A 15307-nucleotide genomic window follows, 5' to 3' on the forward strand; every position below is an offset into this window, starting at 1 on the left:
GCACATTTACCTGGATATAAATAATATATTTAAGCACTCAGCTATAGAAAATGAACAACCAGTACATTTATACTGCCTTTCATTTCCTCTCTCCTTTTCTGTTAATTATAATCATTTTATCTTTCCAGGTTTTAAAAACATTTGCATTTTGTTCCATACATATAATTTCTATGATATTTGTCTTGATCCTACAGTTAAATAAATTTAAAACTAAGTATAAGTTCATACATAGTAGAGTTTGCATTTTTCTGCTCATGCTATCTTTCTCAACAATAGCTAATGTTAATAATAATCCTTGCATTCTTACTTGGCAAACTTAATTTTATAATATAAATAGTTATAACATGGGCCAGGGGTTTAGCTCAGTGGTTCGGAGGCCTGCCTTGCAAGCACAAGGACCCGAGTTCAATCCCCAGTACCAAATAAATAAATAAATAGTTATAACATTTGTTGGATCACATTGCGGGCAATTTTTTCAATGTAGTCCAGCTTTGAACACTATTTCAAAGAAACAGGACATTACCTTAGTTTCTTTTCTATTCAAGAAATAACATGAGTTTTTTCTTTTGCCTAACAATTTATCCTTTTTTAAAATAATTGACATCAAGGAATGCTACAATGGTATGTAAAATTGCTGGCATTCTATATGAATTTTTCCTGGGAAAAGGTGTCCTCTTTCAATTTGCAGACTGAATATCTTGTTTCTGAAATTTTCCTTATTGAAATTTACCTTTAAATAATTAATATTTTTATTATTTTAATTTCCTTCTTTGTATATCTGTTGGATTTCTTTTATCTTGTCCTGTACTCATCATTTTCCCTTCCATTTTGTCATCTTTTCAAACACTATTCATGGATTTGAATTTTCCCACTGCGTTGCTTCTAATTTTGCTTTTCTTTCTATGGTTTTTATTTCCTTTAACTTTTTTTTGAAATCTTCTAGCTCATATTTCATGTCCTTCTCATCATCTGTTTCCTTGAATCATGTTTTTATTCTGTCCTTCTGTTTTATAGAGGAAAATGTTTCCTTGACCTTTTGGGATAGGTTGAAATGTTTAGACACAATTTTCATCTGTTCCACGCTCCATCTTCTTCTGTTTCATCTGTTCCATCTTCTTTTATGGAGTGAATTTTGGCTTCTTTTTATTTGTTTCCTTCCTTTTTCTTGTATAGACCTTGTATCCTTGTATAGATCTTATGCTTAGTTTTTGCATTCTTTTCTGAAGTGGCTTATTACTAAACAAGATTTTCGTAAGTCACTTGCATTAGAAGAGGCTGAGAACATGTTTCAGGCAAAAAGGAACCTTTTTTGTGATTCCAAGTTGGAAGTAAAATATTTTAGCATTTACTTGTTTATGGTCAACATAGGTGGGTAACTGTAGAACCACTACAGTGTGTTTTCCTCTCTCCTTTAGTCTCATTCCTTATCTGTAGCCTGCAACTACAACCTACCTGGGTTTGATTCTTCATTTAGCTCTATCTCTGATTCTTAACTCCACCTCAGGATCACAGATAATGTACTCTGCTATCATTATTGCAAACAAGGACTTTGGGCTTTGTTTCTCATTGGTTTCCCTTTTCCTTCATAGAATTGTACGTATCTCATCTTTGTGGCTATGGATTCTCACTTTCTGTTTCTTGCCACCCTTCTATTTAAACTCCACTCTTATTGAAGCCTTCCCTTCTGGCTTATGCATTGGGATTTTGGATATTTAATAATTTCTTTGAAGACAGAATTTGTGTTTATTCTTCTGCTTGGTTTGGTAAGGGATAAATTCTGAGATGAGAAAGTACCAGATTTACTCCGATAAATTGAAAGCAGAAGTAAACTTTCTGCTTATTCATTTTTCCTAAAAAGCCTTGTTCTATAATCCCTAGAAAGAGATTCTTTCAGATAGGAGAAGGGAGGACCAGAGTGTTAATGTTACTGATGCTTGTACCTGAGGATAAAGCAAAGGTATTGAGGTAAATGTAGCAAGAGAGATGTATAGTGTGACCTAGGGAGTAGAAAATGCCTTACCTAGCTGCAGAGAGGAAACTTAGAACAGAGTTGGACACGTTTTTTTTTTAAGTGTGTTTCTTCTTTTCTAACGAATAAACTAATCAAGAGGGCTGATTTTTTTTCCTCTTTAATGTTTCTTTGTAGGAACTCATGCAGTCAAACTCTGGAGCTAATGGAACAGGCATTACCGAATTCATCCTACTAGGACTAGTGGAGACACCAGAGCTATGGTCAATTATCCTTGTACTTTTTCTCTTTGCCTACCTGGTCACAGTTGGGGGCAACCTCAGCATCCTGGCAGCTGTCTTGGTGGAGCCCAAACTCCACACCCCCATGTACTTCTTCCTGGGGAACCTCTCAGTACTAGACGTTGGGTGCATCAGTGTCACTATTCCCTCGATGTTGGATCGTCTTGTGTCCCACAAGCGTACAGTTCCATACGCAGCCTGCCTCACACAACTCTTCTTCTTCCATTTGCTAGTTGGGGTGGACTGCTTCCTGTTGACAGCCATGGCCTATGACCGATTCCTGGCCATCTGCCGGCCCCTCACCTACAGCACCCGCATGAGCCAGACAGTCCAGAGGATGTTGGTGGCTGTGTCCTGGGTGTGTGCCTTCACCAATGCACTGACTCACACTGTGGCCATCTCCACACTCAATTTCTGTGGCCCCAATGTGATCAATCACTTCTACTGTGACCTTCCTCAGCTCTTCCAGCTCTCCTGCTCCAGCACCCAACTCAATGAGCTGCTACTCTTTGCTGTGGGTTTCATAATGGCAGGTACCCCCATGGCTCTTATTGTTACCTCCTATGCCCATGTAGCAGCTGTAGTCCTTCGAATCCGCTCTGCTGAGGGCAGGAAGAAGGCCTTCTCCACATGTGGCTCCCACCTCACTGTAGTTGCCATATTCTATGGGTCAGGTATCTTTAACTACATGCGACTAGGTTCCACCAAACTTTCCAATAAGGATAAAGCTGTTGGAATTTTTAACACTGTTATCAATCCCCTGCTGAATCCAATCATCTACAGCCTCAGGAACCCTGATGTGCAGACTGCCCTCTGGAGGGTGCTCCTGGGGAGGCGGTCACTGGCTTGAGGAGAGTTCAAGAGTCCTTTGCTTCCTATATCTTTTTGGACTTAAGAAAAACATCCTCTAGAGCTAGGGTCTACAACAAATGGCCAGAACTTCTTCTATCTTGAGCTCGAGGAGGACTTTTATGGGAATATTATATCCCAAAGAAGTCCTCTACCCAATCATAGCCAATGAGTATAGAGGTCCTACCATCATTCCTTTTGTCAAATTACAATTTCAGTTACTGTGTCATTATTTTCTGAGAAGAGGTGAAACCTAGGAAGTTGTGAATGCTTATAGGTTCACGCCACAGAGGAAATGACTCCTTGGTCAGTTACAGCCTGGGTTTCCAACTATACCCCAAAACACTACCATAACAACCACCCCTAGGGAGGGTCCCTATTTTTCCTTCAAGATCATTATGATTGAGCTGTCCTTAAAACATAGGCTTATAGGTAAAAAAATAGGTCTTTCTATAGGATGTAGAGGAAGTAGACAGGAAGGAAGCTGGTTAAGTGTTCTGTAATTATAAAGAACAACACACCTATAGGCAGCTCACAGGTATATTTTTAAATTTTAAAACTTCATTCACATATGATACTATAAGGGCCAGGGATTTAGCTCAGTGGTTCCACCACCTGCCTTGCAAGTGCAGGGACCTGAGTTCAATCCCCAGTTCCAAAAAACAAAAAACCAAAAGTAGTTACTTTCACATGTGATACTATGTCTTATGATACAAAAATGAAATTTCTTCATCTATCTGTCCCCATATTTCAAAAACTTCAAATTATTCAATGTGAAATTCTCCTCTAAATTCTCACTCTGAGTAACCGAACCTCCTAGCTGGTATAATTAAATATAAATGTAATTCATATAGCAATACCTCACCCTAAATACCCAATCAGTAGGGGACTGTAGGCTATACATTATCTCATCTTGCTTTCAATTTCTTGGGCTGTAGTGTGGTCATCATTTAGATGTATCTTCCCTCGAGTATCCTTTTGGGTAACTCTGTCATACCACTGATCATTCTTGATTCATTTCTCCAAAACTTTTCTTTGACCTGCACCTGTGATTTGGCTTCTCCATGCTATTTTATGTGGGTGAAACAACTGGAAAGCTAGAGAGAGGAAGAGGAAGGGAAAGGATGCAAAAGTAGAAAATGAAACAAGAGTGTTGGAGAGTAGAGAGTTAGTGGGAGAATTAAAATGAAACAGAGAATAGGGCAAACTTGGGATAGAACTGCAAGCAACAGGAACTGAAGAGAAATAATGAACATATTGGAGAAGACCAAATAGGGTACAGACATAGAGTGGGAGATGAGAAAGAATGGAAAAATTTGAAAAGATGCCATGAAACTGTTATAAGAACAGAGGAAGAAAGTAGGGAGATAAAATTAGTGGTCAGAGATTGGAGATGTGGGTTTCCCATTTTATGTTGTCCAGAGATAGACAATTCCGGCATCTCTGGAGCCATTATTGTGTTCCATCCTTTCTATTAAGAAGAAAAGGGCCAGGGATTTGGCTCAATGTTTCTGCCACCTGCCTCGCAAGAACAAGGATCTGAGTTCGATCCCTGGTACCAAAAAACAAAAGAAGAAAGAAGAAAGAAGAGGAAGAGGAAGAGGAGGAGGAGGAAGAGGAAGAGGAAGAGGAGGAAGAAGAAGAAGAAGAAGAAGAAGAAGAAGAAGAAGAAGAAGAAGAAGAAGAAGAAGAAGAAGAAGAAGAAGAAGAAGAAGAAGAAGAAGAAGAAGAAGAAGAAGAAGAAGAAGAAGAAGAAGAAGAAGAAGAAGAAGAAGAAGAAGAAGAAGAAGAAGAAGAAGGAGACAAGATCCCAAGTTTTTACTACTTTCCTTTTCTCTAAACAGAGGTGCGGGTTTGTCAAATGAGAAAAGACAAGAAAATGAGTGCTGCATATTTTACTCAACTTTATATCTAAAACATCATCAAAGTCCATGACTAACTGCCCAGGTCACATTCCCTGCCTTTTTCTCATGGCTACTAACATTGTCGAAAGACATGAGAAAGATGACTTCCGTCCTCCTTTATAAGTTATCAAAGTTTAGGGGTATAAAGAGTGAGTTTCCACAAAGGTCAGGAAATCTGTTAGCAGACCTGTGACGTGACACGGCCCTAACACTTCCCACTCCCTCGTCCACAATGTTCTTTCTTGACTGTGAGTAAATTCTTTACCTTCTCTGAGCCCACATTTTGTAGGAAACAAAAGGTAATCATTTTCTTCCAACACTAATGTTCTCTGGTTTCGCTAGATTGAATGGACATCACCATCACTTCTACCTCTAGCAATTAGCACTGCAACAAAACAGAGCTTCTCATTTGCCCCCAAGACCCTTGTGTCTCTGCCATTTTTTTCTTCTGGACATTCATATCAAGCCTCGAGGGATGACGACCTTGGTATCATCACTGGAGAGCCATGGAGCAGCTGGGTTCAGCGTCACAGAGAAGGACCTCAGACAATGATAGCAGCTCTCCATTCAACTTCCAGGATCAAAGGATTTCTTTAACAATTTGAGAGATTCCTTTTGTTTTGAACTTTATCTCCCCTTTTTTTTCTCCAAACTAAAAATCTCTTTGTGTCTTGAACTTTACAGTACGGGCTATACATTTACGGGCTCATGTGAATTACTATTTAGATACTTCTTTTTCATAAAAATGGCAATATATGAGAAAAAAGATAAATCAAAGAAAGAATCTGTAATGCTCATCCTTTTAAAAAAAGAAATCATGCCTAAAACAATACATTCCATTATTGTAATCAGTTTTATGCAGCAATACAGAAAAAATTTGTTTTCCTGAGGCCAGGATTTAGCTCAGTGGTGCCACTACTTGCCTCCCATGCACAAGGCCCCAAGTTTGATCCCAGGTACAAAAAAAAAAAGTGTTCCTTTTGACACACAAAATCATGTCTAATATACTGGAAATGTAAATAAATACATTGAAGATAATGGAGTAAACAGAAATCATTAAAAAATATTTTCATTAGACAAAATTCATCATGTTGTACAAGCTGAAATAGCACCAGATGTAACTGCCACCTTGCTACAGATAGTCAAAACAATGTCATTTTTTTTCAGGTACTGGGATCAAACTGGGGACATTGAACTTGAGGTCCAAGCTACATCCCTCAACCAACAACTTCATTTTTAAAAACTAATTATTGTTAATAGTTTGGAGTTTAGCTATCTAGGCAAGTGTGCACACACACATACAAACACACACACTTTCAAAATTGTTTTGTTAGGTCAGGGATTTAGCTACATGGTGCTGCGGCCTGCCTCACAAGCACAAGGTCCTCAGTTCAATCACTGGTTTAAAAAAATCATATTATCTAATGTATTTTTCTCTCTCCACATTACATAGTATAGTTTCTGTATAAATCTACTCATAACTTTTATCCATTTTAAAGGACATACAATATTTCCCTTAATGCACAGACTATAGTCTGTTTAAGCAAACCCATAGGTATAATTTATTTTCTAGTTTTCCAATTGCCAATAATACTGAGATCAATATTTATATACCTTTCCACACATTTTAAATTACTTCTACTTCTTATATTCATAAAAATAATGTGTACGTGTCCTAAAGGAAATACAAATACAAAGTTAAAATTTAGTAAGTACTCTCTTTCTTTTCATTAAAAACTGTTGGCCATTTTTCACCTTGATTGGAAGTGTATGAGAATGCTTGATACCACACATCTTTGACTTCACTAATGTAACAGATATATCCTCTATCTTTAAAAAATAAGTGAACTCTTGGATTATGCTCTAATTAGAATTTCTTTGTGTGTGTGTGTATGATGTATGATGAGGCAGAATTTATATATTTGTCACCTGCATTTCTTCTTTGCAATTTCTTTTCATTTGAATTTTTAACATTTATTAAATTAACTATTACACAGAAATTGCACTATTAACATTGCACGTTGTAAACCGTCTATAACAATTGCTAGACACTCTTCATGTTTTGATTGTGACTCTGCCATATGTGTTACAAATATAGCCCCCATTTTCCAATTTGTCTTTCACTTGGCTTAGAGCACTAATGCTTCACCTTTCTATGAACTTTACCTTCTTTGTTTTATGTCATAGTCACAAGAAAGGACGTTTCCATCTTAATGTGGTAAAAATAATCTGTTGGTGACATTTTTCCAGTACTTTTCACACTTCTTTAAGGCAAATATTTCATTACTAGAGCTTACATTTCTGTATGTTCCAGCCTTTTCCCAACTGATAATGATTGTCCTATCACAATAACATGTGTGTTTAATCACATGGAAATGTTTAAAGAAGAGCTTCTCCCTGAAAACCTAGCTTGCAAGCCTTGCTAAGAGAATTAATTGCTAAAACATAGGAAATAACACTCAATAAATAACCAAATATAAAATTTCCAGAATTCAAATTCATAATGTTCAGGATACAACCCAAAATTACTCAACATATAAAGAGTCAAGAAAATGGTACATACTTTCTGGAAAAAAGGAGACCTATCAAGTCCAACTCTGAAATAAACTAGAAATCAAAGTTAACAAAGATTTAAAGCTGTTATTATAATTACCCTAAATTAAGTCCTCAAAGCAAAAAACGTATTGTCAATGAGTCAAAATCTCAGCAAAAAAATTATTGAAACAATCAAATTTTGAAATTGAAAAATATAATTTCCAAAATAAAAATGTATTCAAAATATTTAACAACAAAATGGATATGCCAGAAAAAAGACCAAATAAACTTGAAGATCAAGAAAAATTATCTAAGGTTAAGAATAGAGAAAAGAAGATTTTTAAAAGTGCAGATAATATTTTTAAAGTCTGGCAAATGTGGATTAGGGTGTCAGTAGAAGAAAGAAAAGGAGGCAAAAGATTAATGGCCAAACTTTCCAAATTTGATGAAAGATATTTGCAGTATGACAAGCTAAACATCAAATGGGAATAAACAAAAGAAGCCCATGTTAAGCCACATTGTAGTCAATTGTTGGAGCTCAAAGGTAAGGAAAACATGTTGAAAGCAAAAAGGAATGAAGACATTCTACAAACTAGCAAGTGATGGTCTGAATAACTGCTGACTTCTCTTGAGAAATCACAGGAAACAGAAGAAAGTGATATAATATCCCAAGATGCTTTGAAAATTCTGTCAAGTCGGGCTGGGGATTTAGCTCAGTGGTGCCGCAGCCTGCCTTGCAAGCACAAGGACCCGAGTTCAATCCCCAGTACCAATAAATAAAAATAAATAGAATTCTGTGTCCAGTGAAAACATCCTACATAACTGACCACAGATAAAGACATTTCCAGATCAAAGAAAACTAAGCGAATTTGTCACTTGTTGCTACCAAAAGTGCGCTACAAGAAATTCTGTAAAATTCTTCAGGAAAATGATACCAGATAGACACTTTCATGCTCTTACAAGTCTAGGGGGAAGACCAAAAGTGCAGTAAAAGTGGACAAAAGATGTTTAAAAAATACTTCACAAAAGAAGATAGAGAAGCTGTTCAACATCACCAGTCAGCAGAGAAATACAATCTAAAACAATAGGACAGAGAACACAGAGTTTCTGTTCTTTCCCTTTTCTCCTCACCAGTGCATCTCCTATTTCTTTAGTAAAGGTCCTTCTGCAGAAACATCATCAAGCAAAGGTTCCTCTGCTCCCCTGAGTTCCTACGCCCTAAGCTTTCCGACTCCTTCCTCAGGATCTTTCAAAGGCACTGCTGCCCTCTCCACCATCTTCTCACCCCAAGCTTCAAGAAAACATCTCAGCATTTCATTAGGATGAGTTGCAGGCATTCTTGCCAGGAAGTTACATTCTGAGCTGTGAAAAAAAACGCTCGCCTGTCACTTAAGTCCCACTGTGTACCCTTCATTCCACGCACTGTCTTGGCCCCCAGGGTCCACTCTGACTGTTGCTCTTCCATGCACCGGAAGAGCTTCTTCTTCTAGCAGGATGGGATGGTGAGTGAATCAGCTCATCCCTGCTGCTGTAACAAATCATCACAAGCTTAGTGGCTTAAAACAACAGCTTTGTTTTTTTGGTTTTGGTTATTTTGGGGGTTTTTTCATGGTTGCTGGGGCAAAAAAATGAGTCCTACATAGTTCATTCACTTCAAGGTGTCTGCAGGGCTGGTTCTTTTTCAAAACTCCAGGGAAGAGTCTATTCCTCGTCTCCAGTCGTAGCGACTTCTGGCATCTGTGGGTTGGGGCCACATCATTCCCATCTTCATTTGCTTCAGCAGTTTGCCTTCTCCTCTTCTGTAGTCAAGTACTCATCTGCCTCTCTTAGAAGAACACTTGTGATGACCTTTAGGCCCCACCCAGTAACCCAGGATAATATTCCCATCTCAAAACCTCTGACTGAAAACTCTGAGAATGTGGCACAGAGACCTCTGATGCCATGCACTCGGCCTCCCAGGTTAGGGTTTCCATCTTACCACTAAGTCACGTGGCTAAGTCATGTGGCTGAGAAAGAGTCATGGCCCATCAAATGTCACTGCAGAAGGTTTCTGGCTTACACAATGCACCCTGGGTTGGTAGTTGGCTGACTTGGGCCTATTATTCTGTTTATTCAAGTGTTGTGAGGAAGTTAACTAAAGCTATCTCTATTCTTCACATTTTTATAATTTTGACAGTGGCCATGGTTCCCATGCCATTAATGTGCATCAGTATTTTGCTATCTGCACCTCATCCACCAGTGAGACTTAGAAATTATGATGCTATCATGTGATGGGAATTATCATCAACACTGCTTACCCCAGCACTGGTGAATATGCTCCACAATTCCACCCAGAGAATAGTTATTCTCCCTATTCCTGCCAGCACTGTGTGTGTGTGTGTGTGTGTGTGTGTGTGTGTGTGTGTGTGTGTGTGTGTGTAAAAATTCTCCCTCCCCTCCACCTCTGTGTGTGTGTGTGTGTGTGTGTGTGTGTGTGTGTGTGTGTGTGTGTGTGTGTAGTTTAACCAGGAAGTCATCTCAAAGAGCACAGGTGAGGGTATTTATTTCTAAAATGGTTCTAGGGAGTAAACGTGGTTTATAAAGACAGCAAGAGAGAGAGAGAAGATCTATGCCTCACTGAGGAGCATGGTATGGCTCCAGAATTATGTGAAGAAAAGGGTAAGGCACCTACCCATTGTCTCCTTTTCTCATTGTCAAAGTGCCACTGTTCTCCTGAGCCCCACATATGGTCAGATGGAAAAGTGTGTCCCTCGCCACTGTTCATGGCATCAAAGGATCCCCACGAAGAGGTTTCACTGTCAGCTTGCATTGAGTACAAGCTTTCAGGGAACTTCCACTACAGCCATGGCTAAGCAGACGTGGGTCAGAATATCTCTCTATCTGCTATAGTCCATGTCACAAAATTTTGAGAACTGACAGTGACTTTAGCATTGTAAAGTGCTTAGAACATGACCCCAAGTGTAACAAGTACTCTTTAAGGTTATCACTTCATACATTGATGTACTGTCTAATCTCTACTAGCAACTGAATGAATCTTACTTCATTTAATTATTCTGTGGTTTTAATGATCATACCACTGCCTTGTAGAGGATACGATAACTTCGTAGGTGTGGAATTGAGGCCCAGAAGCACTCAGTAGCTTACACAAAGTCACACCGCTAATAACTGGTAAAAACTAGCTACAAACTTTGTGATATAGCACTACACTCCTTGGAGAAAGAAGAAGGGGTACTCTCTTGGGAGAGGGGTGTTGAGTGAAGATATGTTAATGGGAATAGGAGTTAGATGATCACCACTCAACCTCCCACATCTTCATTAATCGGTGACATTCTCAAGTTCTAAAGGCCTAGCTTTAAAAACCATGTGTATAGATACCTTCCCAGGAGACCATCTAGCACACTACAGCTCCTCCACCACTAGAATCTCCAAAGAGCCCTGTGGCATACTCCCAGTGGCCCCTACCTAACAAAGCCCTGAGAGAGAAAGCACTGCATTTTGGAGAACTCTTTAGGAAGCCAGGTTTCAAGAAAATTTTTTCTCTGTCCTACTTCCCTCTTGTGGCCTCCTCTTCCTCCTCATGTCCAAGCTAAGTCTATACATTGTCTTGTCTCTGCTCAAAGACCTTGGGTTTACATCTGAGGGAGGAAGAAAAACCCTCTCTTGAGAAACCATACCTAGTCCCCAACTGCACCTCTCACTTCGTGGAAGACTCTGACATTATGGACAAGTCCTCCATGGTTTATGATCCCAAAATTATGACCTCATCCCCGACCCTTAAAGCCAGGGCTCGAGGAAGTCTCAGTACTTGAAAGTTTTAGATGCTGTTTCCACATGTATGAAGAACTTGAGATGTTTCTTTTAACATCTCTTTCCCCATCCTTCTCCTTTTTCCCTGGAGAGCTCATTTATGAGTCACCCAGAGGACAACACTGTAATGCAGAAAGCCTTGTGACAGGGGAGATATCAGCTAGCTTTACCATGTTTATTCTCCAGACATACAGCCCCTCTCTTACTCTCTAGGTAGGTAACTGGGACTCCACAGCTCCTCTCCTTCCTGGAGTAATCTAGTTGGATCTTCTGCCCATTCAAGGTGAGTGCTCCCACAGGCCCTTCTGCTTTTACAAAACAGAGAAGGGGCTGCTGTTCAATCTTGGCATTATCCATGGTACAACAATGCCCCTGAAAAGAAAGAACACTTTAGGAGAAAGGTTAGGATGATAGTCAAAGGTTTCTTTTCTGTTTTCATTTGCTCAGGTGAAGTCTGCTGTCTCTTACTTTTATGAGTGAATAGGAGAGGTTGGCTGAGTTTGGTGCACTGCCCAGATCCCCCTTGCAAAAAGCAGCCTAGAAGCTTCTCTCGCCTGAAGACCTTGTTGAACTATGGCCGAGAGTATGTAAGAACAGATGGAGTTTCAGAGCAGGGCTGTCACCACTTGGTGAGGGGAGCCTTGAGAGTGGCCATGCAGGAGTGTTCTCAGGAGATCTGAGGTGACTGTGTAGGACATTCCAGACAACTGAGGTGAGGTCAGAGGTCATCTTGGAATCTTACTGATATTAACAGCCCTGCATGTCAAGCCATGTAAGAGTGGGCAACAGCCACTTCACTTGTTTTCTGTCTTGTCTATGATTCACTTGTCTGTAAAATGGACACTTTCTTATTATTAGGAAGCAGTTAATGTGAAGAGGAACAAATCAGTGAGGAACTCCTGTACAATTTGTCCCCTGCAACAATCTTGCACCTGGTACTTACACTATACCTCCCTTAAGCCCTACTAATCCACAAAGGTCTAGTCCACATTCCAATATGACCAGAAGCCATCCATATCAGCTGCTCTCTTTCATTGGGATCTTATGGGACATTTCAGTCATCCACTTGTGTTTCAGAAATACTGGGTACCTCCCAGGCAGAAAGTATTACGATGAATATTGCTACTTTTATAAAATGAGTTAAGCATTTGCTCTGTTCTTAAATCACTCACAGAGAAATAGAGATAGCTGCACTATAGAGAAGTGACTGTTGATTTCTTACACGAGAGATTTTGAATGTACACTTCAGAGTACGGTCTCTCGCTTTGGAGAAACGTACTTGCCTGATCTTTCAAACATTCACAGTCACGGGTACCTTCTCTCTGATTCTTACCACACACGATCTTCACTATTTCTAGAAGTTTTTAAAATTAGATTATGTTTTTAAACACTTTCTAGTTTCTCTGAATATATTAATTTTTGTAATTTTTTATTGGTTTAGCTTGATACTATAGAGGAAAATTGGAAAATTCCATCTAAATCTCATTATATTTGTTTTGTTTTTGTTTTTGTGGTGCTGAGGATTGAACTTGGGCCCTTGTGCTTTCAAGGCAGGCACCGGAACCACTGAGACTAATCCCCAGACCTAAATCTCATTATATTTAAAAAAGTCCACTTTTAAAGTATTTTTCCAGATAGTCTACTTTTTTAATGTGGAAGACGGTGGCAGTGAAGAGGTGGTGGCAGCACTGCGCATCTCAACTAAGAACAAGATTAAAGCCTTAGGTGACTGATGAGGTCAGTGAGTGAGATGCAGCCTGAAGGGAGAGAAAATATTCACTTGAAAAGGTTGAAACATCACTATGGGGCTTTGAACATAGACACTTTAAAGGATTTCGTTAAATAAGTGAGTGAATGGCCTCATTTTTTCCTTCCTAGGACATTTTCTTAAAGCGACTAATGGATCCAGAAGCTGGGATTAACAGGACAGCTATCACCGAGTTCATCCTACTAGGCCTAGTAGAAACAGAGAAGCTGCAATCTGTTCTGTTTGTGCTCTTCTTCTTTGCCTATCTGGTCACAGTTGGGGGCAACCTCAGCCTCCTGGCAGCTGTCTTGCTGGAGCCCAAACTCCACACCCCCATGTACTTCTTCCTGGGGAATCTCTCAGTGCTAGACGTTGGGTGCATCAGCGTCACTATTCCCTCAATGTTGGGTCGTCTTGTGTCCCACAAGCGTACAATATCCTATGATGCCTGCCTCACGCAGCTCTTCTTCTTCCACCTTTTGGCGGGTGTAGACTGCTTCCTGTTGACAGCCATGGCCTATGACCGATTCCTGGCCATCTGCCGGCCCCTCACCTACAGCACCCGCATGAGACAGACAGTCCAGAGGATGTTGGTGGCTGTGTCCTGGATGTGTGCCTTCACCAATGCACTGACTCACACTATTGCCTTAACTACCCTCGACTTTTGTGGTCCCAAAGAGGTCAATCACTTCTACTGTGACCTCCCACAGCTCTTCCAGCTCTCCTGCTCCAGCACCCAACTCAATGAGCTGCTGCTCTTTGCTGTGGGTTTCATAATGGCAGGCACACCTGTGGTTCTCATCATCAGTTCCTATATCCATGTAGCAGCTGCAGTTCTACAGATCCGTTCAGTAGAGGGCAGGAAGAAGGCCTTCTCCACGTGTGGCTCCCACCTCACTGTGGTTTGCATTTTCTATGGGACAGGTATCTTCAACTACATGCGCCTGGGTTCAGAGGAGGCTTCAGACAAGGATAAAGGGGTAGGGATTTTCAACACTGTCATCAACCCCATGCTAAACCCACTCATCTACAGCCTCAGAAACCCTGATGTTCAGAGTGCCCTGAGGCGAGTCTTTGTAGGGAGACCGCCACTGCCCTGAGAGATGATAGGGTCCCTCCTTTCCTTCCTTTTCTGGACAGGAACATTTTGCAGGAAGACAGTAATAAAAACGGCCTACAACATTTTTTCCCATTTCCTGATGCCTGAGGATTGGTGCTATATATTTGTCCTCCAAGGAAAGCCTACTTCTTTTATTTATTCAACAAATGTTTACTGAATCACTCCCACAACCCAGTCTTCTAGAGAACTGGTGAGCAGAATAAACACGTCTGCACTCATGAAATTCACATGGTATAAAATTCCATATCGTAAATAAGAATCCCATATGGCATATTACACAACAGGAAGTACTACAGAGAGAAACAGTTATGGAGGATATGAAGTTAGATCTTGCCAAGCAAAGACCCTGGGGCAGTGGCTGCCTTATACGTGGCTGTTACCAGCTTTCTGAATGGATGCTTTAGCCACCCTGAATATGTGGAAAGCCGTTCCCACGCAGACTGGGTTTGTTACAGTCTAAGAACTAAGAACATCACTGCAAATCATCTTTCTAATGTTGGTGTGCGGTTCCTCCAGATCAGAGTGTGGGGAAAAAATGTGTTAAACATTGGCTCAGTGCCAAAGATTCTCTCATTTAGCTGTTTACCTTTCACCTGAAGAAAATCAGTTCTTTTCCCTACTATCTCATAAGAATCTCGTGCTTATGTAGATGGCAGCAGCAGTCTAGATAAGGAAAAGGCCTAATGAACAGAAATTACATTGATGTATACATCTTTCAAAACAAGAGGTCAGTATTTATATTTATATATTTATTTATTCCCACCATGTCTTTTTCTCTTATTTGATAATTTACCTTCCTCAAACATATGATAAAGCTTTTGAAACAGTATGTATTTGTATTACAACCAGGTCCTAAGAAGTTCCCTCTCCCTCTCCCCCTCCCTCTCCTTTTCCCCCTCCTCTCCCTCTATTGCTCCCTCCCTCTCTCTCTCTCTCTCTCTCTCTCTCTCTCTCTCTCTTCCTCTCTCTCTCCTTCTCTTTCCCTTTCTTCTTTCTTTCATGGACTTAGTTAATTATTTAATTGAAAGTATACAAAGGCGTTGTACATGTTCATTAAAATTTGTCTTTAAAAATGGTTTAGAGTTTGTTATCTCT

The 15307-nt window shown here is 39.9% G+C and overlaps 2 protein-coding genes across 2 annotated transcripts; both read left to right on the forward strand.

Annotated features, from left to right (window-relative positions):
* The first annotated feature begins 2140 nt into the window (after positions 1 to 2140).
* Positions 2141 to 3100, forward strand: LOC104874858 (olfactory receptor 3A1). Its single transcript, XM_010642102.2, has one exon. It carries the CDS (start codon positions 2153 to 2155, stop codon positions 3098 to 3100), a length of 948 nt encoding a protein of 315 aa, XP_010640404.1. The 5' UTR covers positions 2141 to 2152.
* Positions 3101 to 13232: 10132 nt separating this feature from the next.
* On the forward strand, positions 13233 to 14192 carry LOC104875032 (olfactory receptor 3A2). Its single transcript, XM_010642400.3, has one exon. The coding sequence runs from the start codon at positions 13245 to 13247 to the stop codon at positions 14190 to 14192; it is 948 nt and encodes a 315-aa protein (XP_010640702.1). The 5' UTR covers positions 13233 to 13244.
* The last annotated feature ends 1115 nt before the right edge of the window (positions 14193 to 15307 follow it).

The sequence above is a fragment of the Fukomys damarensis genome, unplaced genomic scaffold, assembly GCF_012274545.1.
Source record: "Fukomys damarensis isolate Sample0158 unplaced genomic scaffold, DMR_v1.0_HiC HiC_scaffold_13, whole genome shotgun sequence".
NCBI classification, from domain to species: domain Eukaryota; kingdom Metazoa; phylum Chordata; class Mammalia; order Rodentia; family Bathyergidae; genus Fukomys; species Fukomys damarensis.